This window comes from Oncorhynchus keta, chromosome 28, assembly GCF_023373465.1.
Source record: "Oncorhynchus keta strain PuntledgeMale-10-30-2019 chromosome 28, Oket_V2, whole genome shotgun sequence".
Classification (NCBI taxonomy): Eukaryota; Metazoa; Chordata; class Actinopteri; order Salmoniformes; family Salmonidae; genus Oncorhynchus; species Oncorhynchus keta.
Window position 1 is genome coordinate 58,799,110 of NC_068448.1, and position 27,964 is coordinate 58,827,073.

The following is a 27,964-nucleotide window of genomic DNA, read 5'->3' on the forward strand; positions in this document are numbered from 1 at the left end:
GACATCAATCGGGCTGTGCTGGACCGACCCATGTGGATGGCCTTCGTCCTCATCCCGATCTTTGTTCTGAGGCAGATGGTCTTCAATACAACTCAGAAGATGATCTAGTCCCAGATGGCTGAGACAGACACGGAGCCCAAACAGACTTAAGAACTAAATGAACTTCTGCTTCTGTCTGTACAATTTAAGTATAGTTTGACCAATGATTGCCAAGAGGACATCATCATGGATCTTGTGGGTGGGAGTAATTCTGTTAGTGTCTCAAATTTATTTTACAAGTGTTTTGATGACGTGAAACAGTACATGGAAATTCACTACGTGTGAGAATTGTTGTCTTGGTGGAACACTCTGATGTGAAGGTGCATTGCAGGAGCTGTGAGACGGCAATCGAAAAACCGGAAAGACAAAGACTGTATCTAAAAAATATATATTTGCCTTTGGAAGAGCAAATAAAGAATATGTTGCAGGAACCTGAGATTGTAAACGATCTAAAGCATAGATTTGATAGTTAAAGAGAACCAATCTTCTACAGATAATATATATGTATATATATATATATGATGGGAAGATGTATAAGGAACTGTCGCCTCTAAATTCTCCCGATAATCTGTCCCTTCAGTTGTGAGTTCCAATTTTTAAATCCTCGTGTTTTTTAGCATTTGACCACATCTTCGTACTGTTAATGAGCTTCCTGTACATCTGAAAACAAACACGTCCTTCTCTGCGGTTTATGGTTTGGGCCCCAAAAGCAACACATGAACACGTGCTTGAAATATTTTGTAGCTGAATGTATTACTTTGCAAGATCAAGGTGTCAAATGAAAAAATCTTGAAGGTGAAATTGTGACTAACAAAATCTTTCCTTTAATTTTAGTCAGTTACACAGCTGCCAGACCTCTTCTTCAAAACTTTAAACAGTTTAATGGGGAATTTGGCTGCTCTTTTTGTCTCCATAAAGGTACTGTAATAGCAAAGGGAAGAGGGCATATCCTTTTGAGGAAAACTGTCAACTCAGAAATCAGTCTAAGAGTAATTTATTTATAGATTTAGCAACATAGTCTGGGAAAGGAATTTAAGGCCCCAGTATTTTATCTCAGCTTGAACATTTTGACAGTATCCCAGATTATATGCACAATGTGCTATTGGGGATTGCCAGAAGCATGACCAGTTTATGGTTAAACAGAGAAAATCATGAGATGTCATGGTATATAGGTTGATCAACTCAACATCTAGATGACATGCTTTTGAATATAAAGACATCATACAACATCTCACTTATACCACATTCAATCACCCAAAGAACATTTTGGAAGGCACACAAATGTTACACGTGGCTCATGTACACTCTTAGAAAAAAAGGTGCTATCTATAACCTATAAAGGTTCTTTGGCTGTCCCCATAGAAGAACCCTTTGAATAACCCCTTTGGATTCCAGACGGTTTTACATGGAACCCAAAATACTTCTACCTGGAACCAAAAAGTGTTCTACCTGGAACCAAAAAGGGTTCTACCTGGAACCGAAAAGGGTTCTCCTATGGTGACAGCCGAAGAACCCTTTTTTCCTAGAGTGTGCTATAGTCTTCCACTACTTTAAGGAATCAGATTGTTACCTAACTTATTGGTTAAAACTCGCTAAGAGGTTTTACCACGTATTAATAGGTTGAATATTTCCCTATTAAAAACACCCTACAGCGTGCCACAGTTCATTCTTGATGCAATGTTTCACGTGCTTGACATGATTTCTCTCTATGGAATTTCTCTCAAGTAATTAAACCGATGTCAGTCAATTAGTTGTTTTAATAACTGAAAAAAAGTAAGACATTTTGGTTAATCACAGCACTAACACACACGCACGCACGCACACACGCACACACGCACACACACACACACACACACACACACACACACACACACACACACACACACACACACACACACACACACACACACACACACACACACACACACACACACACACACACACACACACACACACACACCTCACCATTCATCCCATTCTAAGATGTACCTGTCAATGTTACTCTGCAGTAATAGGGTTTGCTCCTGGTCGCCCTGGGCCTGTAGTTTGGTGGCCTCCTGGTCCTCCTCACTCTGAGGGCTTAGCCCATCCATCAGCCACTGCTCTCGAAGGGCTTTTTTCTATTTGGGGAAACCATCAATAGACTATGTTACACCATGAACTATAGTGTTGTAACTCAACAACTGTTGTGTGTGTCCCCAATGACTTCGTAGATATTTAAATTCCATTCCATCCTTTTTGACTTCAGATAAAATGCACATGCACTAGGTTTTTAACAATGTACAGTGCATTCGGAAAGTGTTCAGAACCCTTGTCCTTTTCCACATTACATTACAGCCTTGTTCTAAAATGGATTTTTTTTAAAGATCTCATCAATCTAAAAAAAAATACACCATAATGACAATGCAAAAACAGGTTTTTAGACATTTTTGCAAATGTATATCATTTTTATCAAATATCATTTTCACGTAAGTATTCAGACCCTTTACTGAGTACTTTGTTGAAGCGCCTTTGGCAGTGATTGCAGCCTCAAGTCCTCTTGGGTATGACGCTACAAGTTTGGCACACTTGTATTTGGGGAGTTTCTCCCATTCTTCTTTGCAAATACTCTCAAGCTCTGTCAGGTTGGATGGGGAATTTTGCTCCACAGGTCTTTTCAGGTCTCTCCAGAAATGCCTGTGTGCTTAGGGTCATTGTCCTGTTGGAAGATGAACCTTCACCCCAGTCTGAGGTCCTGAGTGCTCTGGAGCAGGTTTTCATCAAGTATCTCTCTGTACTTTGCTCCTTTCATCTTTCCATCGATCCTGACTAGTCGGCCAGTCCAGGCCGCTGAAAAACATCCCCACAGCATGATGCTGCCACCACCATGCTTCACCGTAGGGATGGTGCCAGGATTCCTCCAGACGTGGCACTTGGCATTCAGGCCAAAGAGTTCATTCAGGCCAGAGAATCTTCATGGTCTGAGAGTCATTTGGGTGTCTGTTGGCAAACTCTAAGCGGGCTGTCATATGCCTTTTACTGAGGTGTGGCTTCTGTCTGGCTACTCTACCATAAAGGACTGATTGGTGAAGTGCTGCAGAGATGGTTGTCCTTCTGGAAGGTTCTCCCATCTCCACAGAGGAACTCTGGAGCTCTGTCAGAGTGACCATCGGGTTCTTGGTCACCTCCCTGAAAAGGCCCTCCTCCCCTGATTGTTCAGTTTGGCTGGGTAGCTACCTCTAGGAAGAGTCTTGGTGGTTCCAAACTTTTTCCATTTAAGAATGATGGAGGCCATTACGTTCTTGGGGACCTTCAATGCTGCAAAACATTTTTGGGACCCTTCTCCAGATCTGTGCCTCGACACAATCCTGTCTTGGAGCTCTACAGAAAATTCCTTTGACCTCATGGCTTGGTTTTTGCTCTGACATGCACTGTCAACTGTGGAACCTTATATAGACAGGTGTGTGCCATTCCAAATCATGTCCAATCAATTGAATTTACCACAGGTGGATTCCAATCCAGTTTCTAGAAACACCTCAATGATTATCAATGGAAACAGGATGCACCTGAACTCAATTGTGAGTCTCATAGCAAAGGGTCTGAATACTTATCTAAATAAGGTATTTATGTTTATTGTTTTTAATACATTTGCCAACATTTCTAAAAACCTGTTTTCACTTTGTCATTATGGGGTATTGTGTGTATATTGATGTGGAAAATTTAGAATAAGGCTGTAACTTAACAAAATGTGGAAAAAGTCAAGGGGTCTGAATACTTTCCGAGTGCACTGTAAATTATAGTTTGTACTAAAACATACCTTCAAACATTGGAGTTTTAATTTTTCCTCCTCAATTTGTCTCCTTTTTTTTGCGATGTCGTCCTGGACTCTTCTTTTCTCCTGTGAAGACATTCAAGCATGGCTTTGTCAATGGAGAGATTTCACATGTTTTTGTCGTTTCATAGATTGAAATTAATCTACAGCTAGTCATGGCTATTCCAACCAATAGGAATGCCCCAGCTCCCCACTGTGTCCAATCAAGCAGGGAGGTGCCTGTGACATCATAGCAAGTCAGATACAACCTGTCCACAGTGTCCATCTGCTCAATATAACAGTTTAGCAGTTTCTCTCTATAAATACACTTTGGGTTGGTTTCCAAGACACAGATTAAGCCTAGTCCTGCACTTAAACACTATTTCAATTTCTCTGTCTAGGAAATTGGCCCTATGCGTATAGGCCTACCCTGTATGGTTGGATTATTATTATTATTATTATTATTAGGTTGACCCAACTGCTGGGTACAGGCTTTGGGTCACTTCGTTGCGATCTATTCTTTAAAAAGAGCAGGGTTGGGTTGTTGATGCTGGGTTATTGGTGCGGGTTTATTGAGATCAGAAGACTGGCGGTGTAGCTTAGTAGGAGCGTGGCTTTCAGAGAGTTATGCTTAGCCACCCGTGAAATGTCATTCCTGTTCATCTGTTCTGTTGTATAGTTTTCACATGTTAAGGGTGAACATTGACATTATTGTAGCTTCAATGAGGCTTACAGAAGTGTATTAGTTCCCTAAAAGCCTATGCAAATCCCATTGTTGGGATGGATACCACCTTTTCATAATAATATTAATATTCTAGAAGATTGTGCAAAATACCCCCAAAAACACATGTAATTTGCAGTATGTAAACTTAAAAACAACCCAATTTGGGTTCTTTGGTAACACAGCGTTGGATGAATATTGGACAGAACACAAGGTGGGTTATTTTGACCGAGCTAGTTGGAGTTCCTGAACAACCCAATATGTTGGGTTTTGGGGATTAAGTAAACATCGGTTAATTTAACCATCAGTTGGGTATTTTTTTGTTTCATGCTTGGTTCACATAGCAGCTGGGTCTATTTTAATGTAATCCTTAGGTTATTTTCAGGAGACCTGGCTTATTAGGGGTGTTGTTATGGCTGTGTAAGGGAGGCGAAGTCAGGTGCAGGAGAGCAGAGTAGAGTAAAACAGGCGCACTTTTACTCCGTTCAACAATAGGCACAAACAATTACGCAAGTGCCCAAAAACACGGAACATAAACTATAAAAGTATTGCGCGTGAACATACACCATTAACAATGAACAATTACACACAAAGACATGATGGGGAACAGAGGACTAAATACATGTAGATTGATTGGGGAATGAAAACCAGGTGTGTATGGAACAAGACAAAACAAATGGACACATGAAAAATGGAGCGGCGATGGCTAGAAAGCCGGTGACGTCGATTGCCGAACGCTGCCCGAACAAGGAGAGCAGCCGACTTCAGCGGAAGTCGTGACAGGTGTGGAGTTCAGATAGATCTTATTGGCCACCCGTGAGAGTAAATTCCATTCCTGTTTGTCATGTTAACCCACCATTTTTTTTTGTGTGTAGAACCACACAATACTTCATACATTAGATCAGAAGATGTAATGCTTCTTTTCTAATGGTTGTTAGCATTACCAAAGAGAAATAATGCCTGTCTGTCTTCATTTTTGTGGAAAAGTTATAACTGCATAGACATATCTGTCATGTAAAGTGTGGTGGTCAGACATATTGTTGTCTATTAATAGTCCCATGTTTGATCCTTGTATTACTAAGCCCCAGGGAGAATGGATGGAGAATGGAGAAGTCTAGTCCACTGACAGCTAGCTCTGTGGATGCACAGCTAGAGCGAAGCAAGTTTACTGAAATCAGGGAAGCGTGAAGACAGCCAGACAGGAAAATCAGACGAGGAAAGAGATCAGGTCTATAGATCTCTTAGACTACATACTGAACTGAAGTGATGAGCTCACTCTCACTTCCTGACACTAAAGTGTTTGACCTTCATTTCTAAAACAAGATATCCTGATGATTTCCTAGCTCTCTTTCACAGCTACTAGATACCGTTGCCGTCCATTCTCATTTGCAGAATCATCACAACACAAATAGCTTCATAAATGCCTCTGACCTATTTAAATGTGTAGCTTTCAGAAACACCACTCTTTCTTTCATGTGAATAGCAAAAAAAGGATTAAATGTCGGTTGTCTCTGTGTAATGGAACAATAAATATGTATTGTTTTGTAGCTTTACCGTTATGGCCTGGAGCCGCTCCTTCAACAGGTCGGCCTCCTCCATACTGACCCTGAAACACAGAGAGGAGCGAGAGCGTTACCCGGAAGTGTATATGAGAGTGTGAGAGAAATATAATTTGTGAGAGCGCATGTGTGTGCATGTGTCTGTGTGTATGTACTGTTGAGAGAGGGGGGGAGGGGGGCATAAAGAGAGGGGGGGCATAAACAAAGAGAAAGACAGAGAGAGTTAGTACGCTTGGCCTGGCAGGGTCTGTGACAGAGACAGGAGGCAGTGATGTGATGGTGACAGCAGGCTGGAGAGAACAGGACAGAGTTGGCCTGGAAGCATGTGACAGGAGTGTATCTGCTTGGGCCTGGGTCTGGGGAGGAAGGGAGGGAGTATGTGTGAGGCAGCCTGTGAAGGAGGGTGTGTGTCACCAGGAAGGGTTCGAGGGCTAAGCCCAAACCAAGGCCAACTGGGATAACAGGCATGTCTCTGTGACACGTCACATGGCAGAGTTATCCAGGCGAGGGGTTGGTTTATAAAGGGATGGGGCAGGCAGTTAGGCAGACACACTTGCCTCTCTGGGCTGTGTATGGAATCTGACATAGCGTTACTAGATTGTTTACATGCACCGTGATGTGATCACGGTAAATAACTGCAGATTAAGAGGACATGGCACCCACCATGCAAACAGAGAGAGGAACTGACAGGTTGTACCTATGAGGATTTTAACTTGACCCCAAGGCTGATGTGCTGTTATCTAGTAAACGAAAGGGGGGAAATATAGCTTTAGTCCATGTGACACTTCAATCTGAATTGAAGTTCGATTGATGATAATAACTTGTAAAGTCAGTATGTTGTGCCGAGACGTGACATCATTGTATGATCAACTATAGCAAGATCCCAGAGTTTTTCTTCACCATGTCACCTGACCAGGAAAAACTTGAGTCATATTTGGTAACCGTTTTATAAAAGCAATACGGCACCTCTGGGTTTAGTCCTTAGGACTAGGCTTAATCTGTGTCTGGGAAACCGGCCCATAGGGTGTTTAAAGAGATAAACTGCTAAAGTGTCATATTGAGCAGCTGTTTCCAGGCACATCTCTTTGCGTCATGTACTATAGCCCCTCCTACCTCATTGCTAAAGTATCAACCTCAAGATAAAGTGAGCTGTGAGCTCTACCTGCATGCTGTCTATCGTGAGTCAGCTCAGCTCTGGGTTCATCACATGTGATTTAAGGTTGATCTGTTACTAATTGTGCGGAGTCAGCTCACTCTGTCCCCTCTTCAAATAAACACATCAGGAGGGAGGATATATCTTTCCGCAAGCAGGTCAGGGCAGGACTCCAAGGTTAGGGGGCATTCAAATAACATCCCTGAGCTATGGACCCAGCCAGGATCAGATAGCATGGCTGCCTGACAATATGCCCCATGGAAAGGCAGGGCAGCAGCCTCCAATGACATTGAGTTCCAAACAAACAAGGACAGAATAATAAAATATACTAGAAATACATTAATTGACATCCCCCAAAGGGAAGGGATGTTAAAACAATCGTTTAGTGTCCTTGACGAGATTTAAATAGAATCAACACTGAGTGACTTTCTCACAGGCCAAACATAGCTATTTTATTTCCAGCCATTACTACTGTATAAGAAAAGGAGAGCACATATAGTTATTGTTGTATTATACCTACTGTTGCATCATTTGGTAACAATAGACAATGTTCAATATGACTGTCATAATAAACTGTGCAGAAATTAGAGCTGAACTGGACTGGTTTAGTCTCATGTACACAGAGGAACTGCAAATAGTGTCCCGGTATTCAAAAGGCACATTAGTAAGCTCCCTCTGAAACCACAGAAACTTAAGATAGGAATGACGGGTGCTGAGAGTCGTGTTGAAACCGGGAAAATATGATGTGTGATTTATAAGGTGTGTGGTGGCCTTGGCTTAATTTCTATCTCTGTCTGAAGACAGATGGCTAGATGGCCAAGTATCTGGCCAGATATTCTCACAGGCTGAAGGACAGATTTCCTCTCCCACATGTCTATGGCAGGGCTCCATTCATTTAAAACCATTCATCTATCTATCTATCTATCTATCTATCTATCTATCTATCTATCTATCTATCTATCTATCTATCTATCTACAGCGCATTTTGTAATTATTTTTTTAACATTACAGCCTTATCCTCTTCAGTCTACACACAATACCCCATACTGACAAAACAACTTTTTAAAAAATGTGGCTAATTTATAGAAAGTAAAAACTAAAATATCACATTTACATAAGTATTCAGACCCTTTACTCAGTACTTTGCTGAAGCACCTTTGGCAGCGAGTACAGCCTCGAGTCTTCTTGAGTATGACGCTACAAGCTTGGCACACCTGTATTTGGGGAGTTTCTCCCCTTCTTCTCTGCAGATCCTCTCAAGCTCTGACAGGTTAGATTGGGAGCGTTGCTGCACAGTTATTTTCAGGTCTCTCTAGAGATGTTCGATCGGGTTCAAATCTGGGCTCTGGCTGGGCCACTCAAGGACATTCAGAGACTTGTCCCAAAGCCACTCCTGCATTGTCTTTGCTGTATGCATATAGTCTTGTCTTTGTTCTGTTGGAAGATGAACCTTCGCCCCAGTCAGAGGTCCTGAGTGCTCTGGAGCAGGTTTTCATCATGGATCTCTCTGTACTTTGCTCCGTTCATCTTTGCTTCGATTCTGACTAGTCTCCCAGTCCCTGCCGCTGAAAAACATCCCCACAGCATGATGCTGCCACCACCATGCTTCACCGTAGGGATGGTGCCAGGTTTTCTTCAGATGTGACGCTTGGCAATCAGAACAAAGTCTTCAATCTTGGTTTCATCAGACCAGAGAATCTTGGTTCTGATGGTCTGAGAGTCTTTAGGTGCCTTTTGGATGTAATGGTCTTTTAACAGAGGCTTCCGTCTGGCCACTCTACCATAAAGGCCTGATTGGTGGAGTGCTGCAGAGATGGTTGTCATTCTGGAAGGTTCTCCCATCTCCACAGAGGAACTCTGGAGCTCTGTCAGAGTGACCATCGGGTTATTGGTCACCTCTCTGAACAAGGCCCTTCTCCCCTGATTGCTCAGTTTGACCGGGCAGCCAGCTCTAGGAAGTCTTGGTGGTTCCAAACTTCTTCTATTTAAGAATGATGGAGGCCACTGTGTCCTTGGAGACCTTTAATTCTGCATAAATGTTTTGGTACACTTCTTCAGATCTGTTCCTTGACACAATCCTGTCTCGGAGCTCTACGGACAACCCCATGCCTTGGCTTTTGCTCTAACATGCACTGCCAACTCAAGGATTATCAATTTAAACAGGATGCACCTGAGCTCAATTTTGAGACTCATAGCAAGGGTCTCAATACTTATGTAAATAAGGTATTTCTGTTTTGTATTTTTAATTACATTTGCCAAAATTTAGAAAAACCTGTTTTCACTTTGTCATTATGGGGTATTGTGTGTAGATTGCTGATGGATCATTTTTATTTATTTAGAATAAGGCTGTAATTTAATAATATGTGGAAAAAGTCAAGGGGTCTGAATACTTCCTGAAGGCACTCTGTCTGTCTGTCCGTCCGTCCGTCCGTCCGTCCGTCCGTCTACTATCTATCTACAGTATCCAGCTTTCCAAAAGTGTCTGATTGTGTAACGTCTGCTTCCAATTCACAAAGTTCTGATCTGTCATCTGTCCTCTGAATCACGTTTCCACGCCCTCTTCAAGGAGGTGTTCGACCATTCAGTTTCAGGTCATCACACCGGAGGCATTTTAAGTGAGCTGCGACAGGGCTGCCGCTCCACCACTGAGTATGCCCTTGAGTTCCATACCATGGCTGCCCGCAGTGGATATAGTGAACCAGCTCTCTTTACAGTCTACCAGAGGAGTCTTAATTGGGAGTTATAGACTGAACTGGCCTGCAGGTGAGATTTAATGGATCTAAACCAATACATCCGGATGTCCACATCCATTGGCAAACCTACTGGTGGACCGCAGACCTATACAGTTGCCCATGGCCTGCGAGTCTTCCATGCCTTTCTCTCATCCACCACGGTCCAATAGCCCCGAACCCATGCAACTCGGCCGTGCCCCTCTCACGCCTGCCTAGAGACGCCGGAGGTTACGTAAAAACCTGTGCCTCTATTGTGGCAAGAGTAACCACCTACTCAATAGCTGTCCAATTTGTCCTCCACGAAGGGGTGACCACGACTGCTCCACTTCTGCCCGGGTAAGCATCTCTACATTTTTGAACATTACCTGAAGGCAGTTTGGGATCCCGGCTCTTCTTTCTGCTAATGGGGTCACTCAGTTTGTGGAGGGATTAGTGGACTCTGGGGCTGCAGGAAATTGAATTGATGAACAATTGGCACAACAGTTAAGGGTCAAGCTAATCCCTGTTAATCCTCCCTTTAGGATTAATGCGCTGGACGGACAACCTCTCGGAAACTGATCTTGTGAATCGCATGACCGAAAGTACCACCCTTCAGATTGGCCTCCTTCAGTCAGAGGTCATTAAGTTAATGGTGTTGTCTTCACCTAAAGAACCCCTCATCCTTGGTCACCCCTGGCTTAGCCTTCACGACCCTGCCATCTCCTGGTGGCAAGGGGAACTCCTGTCATGGTCTCCCGCTTGTTTTAAGAACTGCTTCAGTCTACCCTGTCAAGTCACCTCTATAGAAGGATCGGGGTCTGCCATTCCTGCCACCTCCTTCCTGGGGCATCGCCCCCTAAGGGTCAGACCTACCCCTTGTTCATCCCAGAGAAGAGAATGAGGCTATAGACACCTATATAGGAGAGGCTCTCGCCAGAAAATTCATCCGTCCATCCACGTCTCCGGCTGCATCCAGTTTCTTTTTTTGTAAAAAAAAGCATGGTAGTCTCCATCCCTGCTTAGATTACCAACCCCTCAATGGCCTTAACATCAAGAATCACTTCCCTCTTCCTCTGATTCCGGCTGCACTAACAAGTAGGACAGGCTATCATCTACTCCAAACTGGACCTACGTAGTGCTTACAACCTGCTCCGTATCCAAAGTGGGTATGAGTGGAAGACGGCGTTCATCACTGCTAGGGGTCACCGTGAATACCTGGTTACGCCCTACGGTCTCACCAATGCTCCCGCAGTCTTCCAGTCTTCATGAATGAAGTTTTCCAGGACATGATCAACCAGTTCTTCATCGTGTACATTGATATCTTGATCTCACTCACTCCCTTGCGAAGACATGTCCATGTGCAACAGGTCCTCCAACGGCTACAGGACCACCATCTTTATGTCAAGGCTGAGAAGAGCGCCTTTCATGTTACTACGGTAACCTTCCTAGTATTTGTGCTGATACCAGGAGGGGTCAACATGGACAAAGGCAAAGTCACGGCCGTGCTTAACTGGCCCAAACCTACCACCGTAAAGGAACTACAATGTTTGCTAGGATTCTCCAACTTCTACCCCCAGTTCATCGGAAACTGCAGCAGCACAACCGCTCCTCTCAGCTCTCACCAGTCAAAAAATCCGTACCCTCCAATGGACTGATACCACCCTTAATGCATTTGAGACCTTGAAATGCCTCTTCACCTCTGCACCCACCCTTAGGCAGCCAAATCCTACCCTTCCTTTTGTTCTGGAGGTGAATGCATCCAAGGTCAGCGTGGGAGCGGTTCTCTCTCAGCGGGTCAGGACACCTCCCAAATTACACCCACGTGGCTTCTTTTCCAATAAACTGTCACCTGATGAGAGGAACTATGATGTTGGGAACTGAGAGCTCCTCGCCATTAAGATGGCTGTTGAAGAGTGGCACCACTGGTTAGAGGGAGCTCGTCACCCATTCCTTGTTCTTACCGTCTACCGCAATTTGGAGTACTTAACTTCTTTGATATAGGGGGCGCTATTTATTTTTTTGGATGAAAAACGTTCCCGTTTTAAACAAGATATTTTGTCACGAAAAGAAGCTCGACTATGCATATAATTGACAGCTTTGGAAAGAAAACACTCTGACGTTTCCAAAACTGCAAAGATATTGTCTGTGAGTGCCACAGAACTGATGTTACAGAAAAAAAACAGATAAAAATCCAATCAGGAAGTGCCGCATTTTTTGAAACCGCCTCATGCCAATGACTCCTTATATGGCTATGAATGGGCCACGAATGAGCTTAGGCTTTCTGTCGCTTCCCCAAGGTGTCGACAGCATTGTGACGTATTTGTAGGCATATCATTGGAAGATTGACCATAAGAGACTACATCTACCAGGTCGTCGCTTGGTGTCCTCCATCGCAACTATTGAGTAATCTCCAGCTGCAGTATTTTTCCGTTTGCTTCTGATGAGAAGCCAACTGCCACCACTGATAGATTATCGAATAGATATGTGAAAAACACCTTGAGGATTGATTCTAAACAACATTTGCCATATTTCTGTCAATATTATGGAGCTAATTTGGGAAAAAAGTTTGGCGTTGTAAGTGACTGCATTTTTCGGTCTTTTTCTTAGCCAAGCGTGATGAACAAAACGGAGCTATTTCGTCTACACAAATAATCTTTTTTTTTATTTGAATGCTTTTCTTGTTTTTGTGAAAATGTTGCCTGCTGAATGCTAGGCTTAATGCTATGCTAGGCTATCAATATTCTTACACAAATGCTTGTGTAGCTTTGGTTGAAAAGTATATTTTGAAAATCTGAGATGACAGTGTTGTTAACAAAAGGCTAAGCTTGTGTTTGAATATATTTATTTCATTTCATTTGCGATTTTCATGAATAGGAAACGTTGCGTTATGGTAATGAGCTTGAGGCCATGATTACGCTCCCGGATACGGGATTGCTCGTCGCTAGAGGTTAAGAAGTGTTAAGAGCTCAACCCCAGACAGGCTCGCTGGGCACTCTTCACCCGATTCAACTTCACCAGCATCTCCCTGCCCTGCGAGAAAAATGTGAAGGCTGATTCCTTATCCCGTCTATTTGACGCCTCTTCCTCAACCCAGCTCCCGAGCCCATCCTGCTTGTGTCGTGGGACCCATACAGTGGGAAATCCAAGCAGCTGTCCAAGAGGCCCTACACCATGACCCAGCACCTCCCGATACCCCTGCAGGCACGTCCGTCAGAACCCAACTAATGCAGTGGTGCCATAACTCGCTCTGGCCATCCCGGGAATCACCCGAACCACGGAGTCCCTAACAGCCAACGTCTGAGATGACATTCTTTCCTGTCCTGTCTGTGCTTGGGCAAAGAGCCCTCGCCAACTACCTAGCGGATAAGCTCGAGCCTTTACATACACCAAACTGACCATGGTCCCACATTGCCATGGATTTCCTCACAGATCTTAGTTGTAATGGAAGATGTGCCGACTCATCCCCCTTCCACATCTACCTAATCCCATGGAAATGGCTGAGTCCATGTTCCAACAGGTGTTTCGTCTGTAAGGGATCCCGGAAGACATCGCTTCGGATCTGGGACCCCAGTTCGTCTCCAGGGTGTGGCGAGCCTTCTGCGACCGACTGGGGGTCCCCATCAGCCTATCCTCGGGATACCATCCCCAAACCAATGGGCAGACTGAAAGCCTGAATCAGGAAATAGAGAAGTACCTTCGCCAACGCTGCACCCACCAACCACACTAGCGGAGTTGCTATCTAACCTGGGCTGAATACGCACAGAACTCCCTGGTGCATTCCTCACTCCATCTCACTTCTTTTCAGTGTCCTCGGATACCAACCCCCCGTGTTCCCATGGGAGACAGAGCCCAGAACTGTGCCTGCCATCGATGAGTGGTTTCGACACAGTGAGCAGGTTTGGGAGACTGCAAATCGGCACCTCCATCACACTTCCCTTTCCCCGAAGCGGTTCACTGACCGGTGTCGCTGACCTACTCCACTCGTCCACCCTGGGCAACGGGTGTGGCTCTCTACCCGGGACATCTGGCTTCGTGACCCCTGCAAAAAGTTCAGTCCCCAGTTCATTGGTCCCTTCAAAATATCACACCGCATCAATCCTTACACTTACCGTCTCCAATTGCCCCGCCATTACCGGATCTTCTTATCCTTCCATGTGTCCCTTCTCAAGCTTGTAGGGTACAATGCTCTCCATCCTCCTGTGGCGCACCCCCTCCGTTTGACGCCGGCAGTGCATCGGCTTATTCCTTCCGAGCCCTCCTTGACTCCAAGTGCCTGGGTGACATCCACTACCTGGTGGATTGGGAGAGGTACGGACCCAAAGAACGGTCCTGGGTCCCCGTCCAGGACATCGTCGACCCAGACATGATCCTGGCTTTGCAAAGTAACTGACCTGACCTCCCAGCTCCACGCTCCTGGGGGAGGCCCACTGCTCAGCTTCCTAGGCTGTTAAGAGTGGGGGGGGGTACTGTAATGTCTGCTTCCAACTCACACCCTCAAACACCTAGATCCCCTGAACGCAGCTCACTCTCCAGATCCCAATCACCTGAATTCTAATCACTTGTTCACACACCTGTATGTCATTATCACACACACGTCTTTCAGAGTGCTGGGTTTTCCTGTGAATGGTCTACCTGATCTCGCAGACTACTTTACTAGCCTTTTCCCTGCCGGTACTGTTGCCCTTTTGGACCCCCTGTGTATGACCTTCTGCCTGCCCCTGGAGCCAGCTACATGCCTCCTCTTGTGGTCCTTTGAAATAAACACTTGCTGCGCCTTGCGCTTGAAACCAGCTCTCTGTCTCCCCTTGTGTTCATTACAGATTGCTATTAAGCTGACCCTTTTTTCGATGCAGTATTGCTTAAATGTATTTTCTCTAGGAATTAAATTCACTATTTTGAAGCATTTTGTGAATGTCAGCATCTACAATTATAGGGAATTTTATCTACATATGCCAGATATGGATTGAAATCCCCAAAATATGAGGTGAAGTGAGGAGTCTCATGTCAAATGACCAAGGAAGTTTATTTGTGTGGCAGCGAAGTTAACATTTCAGTTAGCACCTGGATTACTCAAATGTCACCGTGTCCACCTTTATCTGGGCCTTGTCACTATGTCTATGAAATATAATACACCATGATACCACAAGGCTGCAGACTTCATATGCATTCCATACACACATGAACAATGCAGCACGTACTGCCCAGTGTGCCTACATGTATGTGCGAGTGTGTGTGTGTGTGTGAGTGTTTGGTCCGCGCACATGCACGTGTGTGAAAGTGTGTGTATTCTCAACGTAATTATTGCCATGCTCCACACTTAATTGCAGCAACATCAGACACAGACGTTCTGACCCCGACCCCTCTGTAGCCTAATAATTTCCAACATATATCAGGAACAGTTTCTTCTCTATAGCAGGTATTTCATCCATGCTTGGAGGTCTGGAGTATCGTTGTTCTGCCTGATCATTAATTGCACCCACCTGGTGTCCCAGGTCTATTTGCCTGTTCTATGATATACAACTCATATCTGGACCAGTGTTTGATTGAGTCCATCATGACTTGTTTTCCCTGAACACGTGACCGGACCAGAATCAACTCTGAGCCCCAGTATCCAGTGACGGTGTAGTTCTTTCCGCTAATCTGCAGGCCTAGCCTGGGTAGGATATTAGATTGGTAATTAGGTTACCATTAGGCTACCAGATCGGTAACAGCCTAACTAGCTTTCAGATCGATGTCCTGAAAACCAGTCCAGACTAAACATATCCCACAGTGTAAGTGGGTATCAGGCGTTGACACATATAGGTATTAGGCCATTGAATTCTTCCTGACCATGTGGTCCTTCTGTAGCTCAGTTGGTAGAGCATGGCGCTTGTAACGCCAGGGTAGTGGGTTCGATCCCCGGGACCACCCATACGTAGAATGTATGCACACATGACTGTAAGTCGCTTTGGATAAAAGCGTCTGCTAAATGGCATATATTATTATTATATTATGTGACCTGTCAGAGATGTGCTCTATAGAATGCTATATCTGTATGTGACGACGCTACTCAGGCCTGTAATGGGAGCAGTTGAAATGCAAGCCTATAGAATTAACTAGAATCACAATTATGTTGAATAATTCTATTGAATTATAGGATATTTATGTAAAACCTGCCATACACAATGTCTATGGATCTTATTTATATAACCAGCGAATTAGACACACTGGGAAATGGAGAGAAGGCAGGAGTGGGTGGCGATATGGGACTGAAGAGGAGTGCAAGTGTTAGTCACCGCTGTAACCTCACATACACTGTACTGTACATACAGTATGCTGAAATAGAGACATGTCTCCAGCATACACACACACAACCTAGAGATGGACATCCTTTGGCAAATACACACACCGGCCCATCCCTCCATCTCCCACCTACACACTCATCCAACCCACCTACACACACACGTGCACACGCACGTTACCAATTGTGGAGACACACACACACAAACACACACATGCTTCATTATTGTCCTCATAACCTGAAGCCGCAGCCTACAGGAGCTGAGACAAGACAGCTAGCGTGGACAGGGAGGGAGGCTACAGAAGGTCGAGGCGGTTAGCGTCGCCCCACCTGTTGGCACTATAGCGTGCTCCTCTCTACCCTGATCCAGCCAGGCTCAAAATAGAGACCTCTCTCACAGCTGTACTGTTACCAGCAAGTCGCAGTGTGTGTGAGTGTGTGTATGTCAGCATATGTATGTTGCGGCTTGTTTGAGGTGAAGGTTTCCAGCAGGTCACGTAGCTGCTAAGAGCACAGAGGATCTAGACAAAGCACCAGCGACATGTCACTCATGTACACACTGATCTTTGACCTCTAACCCCTTGGCCACTACTCAGCCAATCAGATACTGCAACCACAGGGAGGGAGACATCTGATGTAATACAATTGGCTAATATACAGTAATATTGGCAATGTGGTACCACTCAGTTTACAAATATTGTTATAAATCATATCACAATGGTTAATTGTTTGTACAATAGCTATGCAGTATATGATCACATTGAAAACCTGTAACCAAATGTAGTCAAATGTTAAACAATAAGTTCCTTTAAATTAGAGTTTTACCCCAATTGTGAGCATACTGTTTCTCCAGTGTATCATGGGATCATTCGAATATGTCAAGTTATCTGCCGCTATAATAATCTATAATCATAGTTATATGCCTCTATAATGATGTATAACCATAGTTACATACTGACATTCTCTAATGAGATGGGTCTGCATGGTGAGAGGCCAGTTGACTCATAGTGGTCCTATAATCCACTAGAGAGGTTGATGTCATAGACCTGCAAAGCTCTAGAATGTGCAGATCATGTCAACCATGTTGGTCAATAATACATTCAATTGGAATAAATGTTAGGAGAGACATAGGCGTGTTCTATTTAATTATGTGTTCTAGCCACAATAACCTGAGCCCCAGCTATCTCAGACTGGCCACCGTCACAGTCCAGAGAGACACACCTTGTAATCTCTCATCCCTAATCTGATCACTGGATTAAGGGTTAGGGTTCCCAATCTAGCTCCTCTAGCATCTGCCTCTAGCATGGAAACTGGACATACAGTAGATATATTTACATGATCCACTGGCGATACACTGACCCATATACAGTAGCGTACTGTACACTCTTAGAAAAACTGTGTTATCTAGAATCTTAAAGGATTTTTCGGTTGTCACCATAGGATAACCCTTTGAGGAACTGTTTTTGGTTCCAGGTAGAACCCCTTTGGGTTCCATGTAGAACCCTTTCCATAGATGGTTCTACATGGAACCCAAAAGGGTTTTTACCTGGAACCAAAAAAGATTATCCTATAGGGACAGCTGAAGAACCCTTTTGGAACCATTTTTCCAAGAATGTACTGTACTTACAGGTGCAATATGCAGAAATCACTCTGCCATTTTCTGGTTGCTAAAATTAGAATAGTTTCAGTTGATGTGACCAAATCAGCAGTCATTGTGTAGAGAATCACTGTGCCATCTAAACTGCTGTGAAATATATTTTCCATAAGCCAAATATATTGTATTTTCAGCTGTTTGAAGCTGGTGTACCAAACCGAAAGTAAAAGACTCAAAAACTGAACTCAAGAATGGGGAGCATAAAAATAGCACACATAGAACAGATCTACAGCTTCTTAGACTTGCGTTCAACGAGAATGACATATCTATAACTCACATTTCTATGTGAATTTGGTCGGGTTGCCCAAAAAGTGGCATATTACAGCTTCAACATGTCGTGTTAACTAGTATGAAGATACATTTACCACATTTACCACTGGCTGTAGACTAGGCAAGTCAGTTAAGAACACATCCTTATATACAATGACAGCCTCATAGCTCTTTGGGCTATGAGAACAGTACCAAAATCCATGTAATAGTGTTTCTATGAAGTCATTTTCTTCACTCAACTACAGAATCTCTCTAAGGTGATGAGATTCAGTATGTGGGTGTACAGAGTAAGGAGGTGATTTGTGTGTTTGGTTGCCACATTTGCGTGTGTGTGGGTGTTAGTGTATTTGTGTCTGTGTACATGTAAAGGACAATATCCACAAAGCATTAACTAAAACGTAAAGACACTCCCATCGAGTAGTAAATGGATAGAGAAACTACTAAACTACTAAAGTGGAGAGGAACTATGTTAGTTACATCTGGTCCAGTTAGTTAGTTAGAGGGTGACTCTTGGGGCTTTCAGATTGTGTCTAGAAAGGAAAGTGTTTTTGCTTAATAATGCCCAGACCCCTTAAATTAGACTGACAGACCCCCCATGGGGAGAATAGGACAGCGGAGCACAGATGTCCAGGATTACACAGATTAAAAGATTACTCAATCAAAAGACCCCTTGGCATGATCTTTTTATACCAGGAACAACAACAGTGCAGTTAGCTAGCCACCTCACGAACCAGAGAAACAGTTAGGCTGTGTTGTGTTGTCTTTATATTTCAACCAAACTGAAGAACAGAATCAGGATACAACCAGTTACAATCCTATGATGCTAACAGTATGAGCCATCCCAAAAGTCCACTCACGGCAAACATGCTGCTAACTACTTCTACTAGAAACAAGCAAAAAGACAGAAATGAACAGCCCAATAACCACAGAAAAACGGAAAAGGTAGAAACTCACCGGTTGTGTTTGGCTGAGAAGAGAGTTGTGTGATGTGTTGTGTGGTGTGTCAGAAGCAGAAGGAGCTCACTCTCAGCACAGCGTGTTGGAATCCTGCATCACTGTGTCTGTGAGAAGATAGCAGGTAGGCTGGGGGTTGAGCTCTGACTAGTGGAATGCCGCTTCTCTCTCTCTCTCTCTCTCTCTCTCTCTCTCTCTCTCTCTCTCTCTCTCTCTCTCTGCTGCATATGAGCCTGCCACAGTGGAGCTGCTCAACCATGTGCCTGCCAGCATACCAATGCCAAAACAATGGCTCAATTCCATACATGCACGCGCACACACAGACAGACAGACAGACAGACAGACAGACAGACAGACAGACAGACAGACAGACAGACACTGTATACAATCTCAAAAACACTACTGCAACACAATGATAAATGGTACATGTTAAACCTCTTCCCTCCGTCAGTGTGAGTCTGTCCCTCACACCTCTGTCCCTATGTTAGTGTGATCAGCTGTTCCTGCCCCTGATGGACATCCACAGACATCAGTGCTGACACACAATTAGTAAATTACTCCACTCCAAAATGAGCTACAAAAGACTCTGCTCTGCTGTGTTGTTAGGTGTCCTGTCTGAGTGTGGCCACTGACCAGACTATCATTAGTGTAGTAGGGGACCAATACAACATGGTGTTCCATCAGTAACACTCCTACAATGACATAAATACCAGACTCATGGTAGTGTAACAGAACATACAAACTGTAATAAAATTGAGAGAGGGGTCAGTGTAACCAGCTCAACTCAGTTACAGCAATGACAGCAAAATATTTAAAAAATAAAAAATTCTCCTTAAGGAAAAACATATATATATCACGTAATCACATGATCTTATGTGAAGTTAATGTGATAACATGTGACATGTGAATGCAACGTGTTAACATGAAGCTATATGTGAAAACATGATCTCATGTGAAATAAATGTGACAACATGGGGATGCAACATTTCAACATGGGATACCATGAGATGACACGTGACAACATTTGAAAACTGAAAATTCTATTTTCAAATGTGAATGTTCTTCAGTTGTGAAAATGCAATTTCATATGTGAGAGGTACATTTTCACGTAAAAGTTTTTCACATGTGAAAGTGAAAATGTTATTTTCACATGTGAAGTTTGTGTGTGAAACTACAATGAAAACATGTGAAACTACAATGAAAACATGTTATTCTCCTCACATGTGAATTTAATGGTTTCACATGTGAACAATTAACCTCACATGTTTCTCTTTTGTTTTCACATGTAAACATGTCAGCTCAACATGTGAAAACATTCACAAGTTTTTTGGAAGGGGAGTAATGAAATGGTATGGGGGTTTTCATATCAAACTTTATTTGTCACATGCGCCGAATACAACAGGTGTAGGACCTTACCGTGAAATGCTTACAAGCCCTTAACCAACAGTGCAGTTCAAGAGAGTTAAGAAACTATTTACCAAATAAACAAAAGTAAAACATAATAAAAAAGTAACACAATAAAATTACAATGAAGAGGCTACATACAGGGGGTACCGGTACCGAGTCAATGTGCAGGGGTACAGGTTATTCAAGTTCATTTGTACATAGAGGTGGAGGTGAAGTGACTATGCATAGATAATAAACAGCGAGTAGCAGCAGTGTAAAAAACGAATGGAGGGGGGGTGTCAATGTAAATAGTACGGGTGGCCATTTCATTAATTGTTCAGCAGTCTTTTGGCTTGGGAGTATGGGAGTCTTTTGGTCCTAGACTTGGCGCTCCAGTACCGCTTGCCGTGCGGTAGCAGAGAAAACAGTCTATGACTTGGGTGACAGGAGTCTTTGACAATATTTTGGGCTTTTCTCTGACTCCGCCTAGTATATAGGTCCCGGATGACAGAAAGCTTGGCCCCAGTGATGTACTGGGCCGTACATACTACCCTCTGTCGCGCCTTACGGTCAGATGCCGAGCAGTTGCCATACCAGGCGGTGATGTAACCGGTCAGGATGCTCTCGATGGTACCAATGTAGAAACTTTTGAGGATCTGGGGACCCATGCCAAATCTTTTCAGTCTCCTGAGGGGGAAAATGTGTTTTCGTGCCCTCTTCACGACTGACTTGGCGTGTTTGGACCATGATAGTTCGTTGGTGATGTGGACACAAAGGAACTTGAAACTCTCGACCCGCTCCACTACAGCCCCGTCGATGTTAATGTGGGCCTGTTCAGCCCACCTTTTCCGGTAGTCCATGATCAGCTACTTTGTCTTGCTCACATTGAGGGAGAGGTTGTTGTCCTGGCACCATACTGCCAGGTCTCTGACGTCCTCCCTATAGGCTGTCTCATTGTTGTGGGTGATCAGGCCTCACACTGTTGTGTCGTCAGCAAACTTAATGATGGTATTGGAGTTATGTTGGGCCATGCAGTCGTAAGGTGAACAGGGTGTACAGGAGGGGACGAAGCACACACCCCTGAGAGGCCCCAGTGTTGAGGATCAGCGTGGCAGACGTGTTGTTGACTCCCCTTACCACCTGGGGGCGGCCCGTCAAGAAGTCCAGGATCCAGTTTCAGATGGAGGTGTTTAGTCACAGGGTCCTTAGCATAGTGATTAGCTTTGTGGGCACTATTGTGTTGAACGCTGAGATGTAGTCAATTAACAGCATTCTCACATAGGTGTTCCTTTTGACCAGGTGGAAAAGGGCAGTGGATCTGTTGGGGCGGTATGCAAATTGGAGTGGGTCTATGGTATCCCGGATGATGCTGTTGATGTGAGACATGACCAGCCTTTCAAAGCACTTCCTGGCTACCGACGTGAGTGCTATGGGGAGGTAATCATTTAGCCAAGTTACCTTCTCTTCCTTGGACACAGGGACTATGGTGGTCTGCTTGAAATATGTGGGTATTACAGACTCGGTCAGGGAGAGTTTGAAAATGTCAGTGAAGACACTTTCCAGCTGGCCCGTGCATGCTTGGAGCACACGTCCTGGCAAGCCGTCTGGCCCCGCGGCCTTGCGAATGTTGACCTGTTTAAAGGTCTTGCTCACATTGTCTACCGAGAGCATTATCACACAGTCATCCGGAACAGCTGGTGCTCTCATGCATGCTTCAGTGTTGCTTCCTCAAAGTGTGCATAAAAGGCATTTAGTTTATCTGGTATGCTCTCGTCACTGGGTAGCTTGCAGCTGGGTTTCCCTTTGTAGTCCGTAATAGTTTTCAAGCCCTGCTACATTTGACGAGTGTCAGAGCCGGTGTAGTACAATTCAGTCTTAATGCTGTTTTGACACTTTGCCTGTTTGATGGTTCGTCTGAGGGGGTGTAGCAGGATTTCTTGTCAGCTTCCAGATTAGTGTCCTGCTTCTTGAAAGCGGCAGCTCTATCCTTTAGTTTGATGCGGATGTTGCCTGTAATCCATGGCTTCTGGTTGGGATATGTACGTATTGTCACAGTAGGGACGACGTCGTCGACACACTTATTGATGAAGCCAATGACTGAGGTGGTATACTCCTCAATGCCATTGGATGAATCCCGGGAACATATTCCAGTCTGTGCTAGCAAAACAGTCCTGTATCGTAGTATCAGCGTCATCTGAACACTTCAGTATTGAGCGAGTCACACTACTTCCTGCTTTAGTTTTTGCTTGTCAGCAGGAATCATGAGGATATAATTATGGCCAGATTTGCCAAATGGAGGGCGAGGGAGAGCTTTATATGTGTCTCTGTGTGTGGAGTAAATATGGTCTAGAGTTGTTTTTTCCATTGGTTGCATCTAGAAATTAGGTAAAACAGATTTAAGTTTGCCTGCATTAAAGTCCCCGGCCACTAGGAGCGCCACTTCTGGATGAGCATTTTCTTGTTTGCTTATGGTCTTCTACAGCTAGTTGAGTGCGAACTTACTGCCAGCATTGGTTTGTGGTGGTAAATAGACGGCTATGAATAATATAGATGAGTATATTATGTACTCTCTTGGTAGATAAGTGTGGTCTACAGCTTTTCATAAGGTACTCTACCTCAGGCGAGCAATACCTCAAGACTTCTTTAATATTAGACATTATTAATAATAATATTAGACACACACCGACGCCCCTCGTCTTTCTCCGTCTTTTCTTCACGCAAATTACGGGGTTTGGGCCGGTTCCTTGAGAAAGCAGTATATCCTTTGCGGTGGACTCATTAAAGAAAAAAAATCTTAGTCCAGTTTGAGGTGAGTAATCGCTGTTCTGATGTCCAGAAGTTCATTTCGGTATTAAGAGACGGTAGCATTAACATTATGTTCAAAATAAGTTACAGACAACGCGAAAAAACAAACAAAATAGCACAATAACACAGGCACACATAAAACGGCAGCCATCCCCTCCGGCACCATTATACAATATTCCCCACAATATTTTAATGTAAGTGATATGCTGTTTAGCTTTTCTAAAAAGTGTACAAATCTTTAACCAATTTGACATGATAACTTAGTGCTGAACATGTACAATATAACTCCCCGTGGGATTTCACCTCACAACCTCTGGATTTGGGATAAGCTGATCTTCCTGCTGCATCACAAAGTCAATAGCATTCTCAGAAGTTCTCTCCACATTCATTACCTATAATACATCTCTGCACTTATCAAAAGAGTGAAATCTGCACTGCTATTTTAGTTATCAGTTAATCTGACTAATCTGACTATTCTCTCATCATTGATTTAATTGACTTATTTCAGCAAATTGAGGGTTTTCTGTATAATTGTCAAATGGTGGAGAATATATTCATGTTTTATCCGAGAATTACTTTGAAGTCCAAAGTGTAGGAATGCATGTGAAATCAGTTATTGACACAGAAATGGTGGTGTAGCAGGAAGATTGGAATGCTGTCAACCAAGAGGTTGAGAGTTCACATCCCATTTTAACCTCTTCACATATTGAATAATAAATGCTGTAAAAATGAACATACTCAATGTAAACAAATATGTAATTTGAAAACTGTGTTATGTTTCAAGGACATCCTAATGATTTTTGTTTGCAGGGCATCACCTGTGAAATCTCATGTGAAAAATATACTCTTGATATCATCACATTTGAAGTGTTCCAAAACCACATGGTTTCACATGATTTCACATGTCAAATCAAATTAAATCTGTACCGAGTCAGTGTACAGGGGTACAGGCTAGTTGAGGCAATCTGTATATGTAGGTGGGGCTGATGTGAAAGGTTATGTGATCACAAGTGAAAATCCACATGTGAAACTTCAAATAAAAAATCTACCACATGGTTTCACATGATTTCACGTGACATTTTGCATGTGAAATACAATTTTACATGTGCAAAACATCTGGTAATTTCACACGTGAAATCATGTGATTTTCCATGTGAAATTATGTGGGTTTTCTGTAAGGGTAAAATGTTTTTGAATCGGCCAGTAAATGTTGGACACGCTGCCCACAACTACACCTACAGTCAGTGTTAACACAAACTGTTCACTGCTAACTGATCTGCCTTCACCAATAATCTTGTTATACCAATTGAGCAATTTTACATATAAACTCTTGTTCACAGAGTGCAATACTCAGCACCACATCCACACATCGTTCACACTAACTACAGCTCTGGGAGCCTCAGGCAGATATAAAAATGTATCCATGGCAACCAGCTGAACCGTCTCCAACTCACTCTTCTAGCTCTAATCTAAAGATAGGTCCTGCACATAGCTAGCTCCTCTCACAAGCTAACACTACAGAGAAGAAATTATCCTAGTAAATCATCCACTTATTTTGACATGGAGAAATGCTTATTGGATTTACTCTTGATGGTGTGTTACAATAAGTAAGCAATATATTAGTATGTAACAGTAAGCATTTTGTGTCCTAAGGCGAGAGACCCAGAAGTGTAGTTTGTTTCCAATACAAAATCTTTAAAAAATGAACACAAAAGTTTCAACAAGTCAGTGTGTGGGTTTAAGACAAGTTGTTGACTAATGGATGACAGCGTCCGCATACCCTCTGATGATGTCACACTCTAGGAGGAGGTCGTTGCTGATCTAGCTCTCACCAGAGCCTCACATGCCTGAGGGCCTTAGCTAAGAGGGACAGAATGCACTAACAGGTTGCAGGCTGGTCACCACCACCCACACACACACAGATGAGGGATAGGACACATTGCTGAGGGCAGACAGGCAGTCGGGGAGAGAGAAAGGCAGGCAGGAAGAGAGGCAGGCAGGAGGAGAGACAGCCAAAGAGACGGCAAGATAGGGAGAAAGGGCAGACATTCAGGAAGGCAGAGAGACAGGTAGTAAGTGTAACAACAGGGAGAGAGACAGGCAGGCAGATGGAGACCGGCAGGCAGAGAAGGAAGCAGACAGGCAGACAGACAACCAGAAAGGGGGAAAGTGTGGGACATTCCACCACTACATTCGCCTCCGAACACGCCACCCTCGTCAACACGACATATTCCCCTTTCACTCTCTAATGAATGGAAATACATGCACAATCTGTGGTCGGGGTCTGACTAGAGCTCTGTATTTTCCCTGGACGGATCACCAGCAGCACATTTGGGTCTCCCACACACAGTCTGTCGTGGGGAGCCATGAAATAATTGAATTCACCCTGGATACAACTCAACCAATCATTTGTGTTCGAAGGAGGAACTGACATTGTTTCCTGTTTGAAGATGGAAAACAAATCACAAATGGAAAAGTCTTGTTAGGGAACGAAATGTAGAAATGTCACGCAGCTGTGTTCTAATACATTGCTAGTGTTTTGTTACGTGGTGGTTTGCCTTCCACCTGTGAGAGGCCTTACCCACATCATCTTTGCCTTGCTGTGGTTTGGACAGCTTCTCAATGAGATAGCATTTTGCACTGCCTTCAATGACATTGATAGCGAGTAAGCATCAGCTGATATAAATAACTGTCATGTAATGCGTTCAGTCTCTGCTAATACCTTCTTGCTATAAAGAGAATAATGAGTTCGCTGCCAAGCCTTTTTGGCCTGTCAATACGCAGGTGCATGTGGCGAGTAAAATGGAAAAACACAAAAGACTCTTAGACACTTTCACGGGGGACAAAAAGAGAGAGGGAGGGAGATCAACAGAGGCGGCAATAAGCGGAAAGACGGACAGGCAAAAAGATCAAGGAGAACAAATGCTAGGAAGTGAGTGAGACATACGTGGAGAGAGAGATGGGCGGAAGGAGAGCACACTGGTCATCTGTTCTGTTGTCTGCCGCTCCCTCGGGAGAAAGGCATCTCACATGGGAGGAGAGCAGGACAGCTTCAACACTGACAACCACACCACACACAGCCAAGTCACACTGGAGAGAGAGCCAGGGGAACTAATGTCACTCTATCCTTCTCTTTCCCTCCTTCCCCTCTGCGTCCCTCTCTTTTACAATCAACCACATCACATACAGTCAAGTCTCAGCGGCGAGACAGCCAGGGAACCAGATTTAATTCATAATAATACGTTATAAAATTCCTATATTCAAAAGCAGAAAACAAACAACCAATACATCCTCACGAGTATCCTAGCTATAGTAAAGGTCAACCCATAGAGGTCAAGTCTTTGAGTGCATGCATCCTCCAAAGATAGAGAGAGAAGATTCATGGCTTGATCAGAGGAAGGTGGTCGTTGAGATGGTTGATGAAGAGTCTGGTGACGATCATGTAGAGGGCTACTCTGGGAACCAGCCTGAGTCATGTAGCTACTGTCACTAGATCTATCACTCTCTCATTTTCTTTCTCTCCTTCACCTCTTCATCCCTCTCTTTTACTATCAATGATGTGTTAGAGTGTGGATAAAAACCGGTGGCTGAATATTAACAGATATGAATTCACATGTATATCGGTTCTTCTGTATTACGGTTTCTGGTGTATTACCGTATTTTAAAAGCTCAACCTCTTTCTTTCCCATCCCTTAAACACGAAAGCACTCAGCCACTCACACAACCCTTCCCAGTCATGTCCGCCCACATACACCCCCAACTCCACACACTTACAGCGGAATAGTACTTCCTCAGTTGATGTGCAAGAGAGAGGAATGGGGGATGGGCGAGTGCACTCCAGAGCTCTCCAGCCCCTACTGCTGGTTTGTTTTCCAGCATCTCAGAGACAAAGACACATCAAAGCACCCTGGTGCCACAGAGAGCGAGACCTAGGGGAATAGACAGATCAACAGTGCCCACTATGGGCTGTTGTCAATAGTCATGGATCCAGAGCCACAATAGTCTGGTCAATTATAGTCCTTGATTCAGTCACAATAGTCCAGTCAATTATAGTCCTGGATCCAGAGTCACAATAGTCCAGTCAATTATAGTCCTGGATTCAGAGTCACAATAGTCTGGTCAATTATAGTCCTGGATCCAGAGTCACATTAGTCTGGTCAATTATAGTCCTGGATTCAGAGTCACAATAGTCTGGTCAATTATAGTCCTGGATTCAGAGTCACAATAGTCTGGTCAATTATAGTTCTGGATCCAGAGTCACAATAGTCCGGTCAATTATAGTCCTGGATCCAGAGTCACAATAGTCTGGTCAATTATAGTCCTGGGATCCAGTCAGAGTCCTGGATTCAGAGTCACTAGTCTGGTCAATTATAGTCCTGGATTCAGAGTCACAATAGTCTGGTCAATTATAGTCCTGGATTCAGAGTCACAATAGTCTGGTCAATTATAGTCCTGGATTCAGAGTCACAATAGTCTGGTCAATTATAGTCCTGGAGAGTCACAATAGTCTGGTCAATTATAGTCCTGGATTCAGAGTCACAATAGTCTGGTCAATTATAGTCCTGGATCCAGTCATAATAGTCCGGTCAATTATAGTCCTGGATTCAGAGTCACAATAGTCTGGTCAATTATAGTCCTGGAT

The 27,964-nt window shown here is 43.8% G+C and overlaps 1 protein-coding gene across 1 annotated transcript in view; it reads right to left on the reverse strand.

The window, feature by feature from the left end:
- Positions 1-19,293, reverse strand: part of palmdb (palmdelphin b) — a 40,269-nt gene extending 20,976 nt beyond the window's left edge. The window contains exons 1-4 of the mRNA XM_035741674.2: positions 19,132-19,293; positions 6,105-6,156; positions 3,836-3,916; positions 2,029-2,159 (exon numbers count right to left, since the gene is read on the reverse strand). Of these exons, the coding sequence (XP_035597567.1) occupies positions 2,029-2,159; positions 3,836-3,916; positions 6,105-6,149 (257 nt within the window). The 5' untranslated portion in view covers positions 6,150-6,156; positions 19,132-19,293. The remainder of the gene's footprint in view (positions 1-2,028; positions 2,160-3,835; positions 3,917-6,104; positions 6,157-19,131) is intronic.
- Between the last annotated feature and the right edge of the window lie 8,671 nt (positions 19,294-27,964).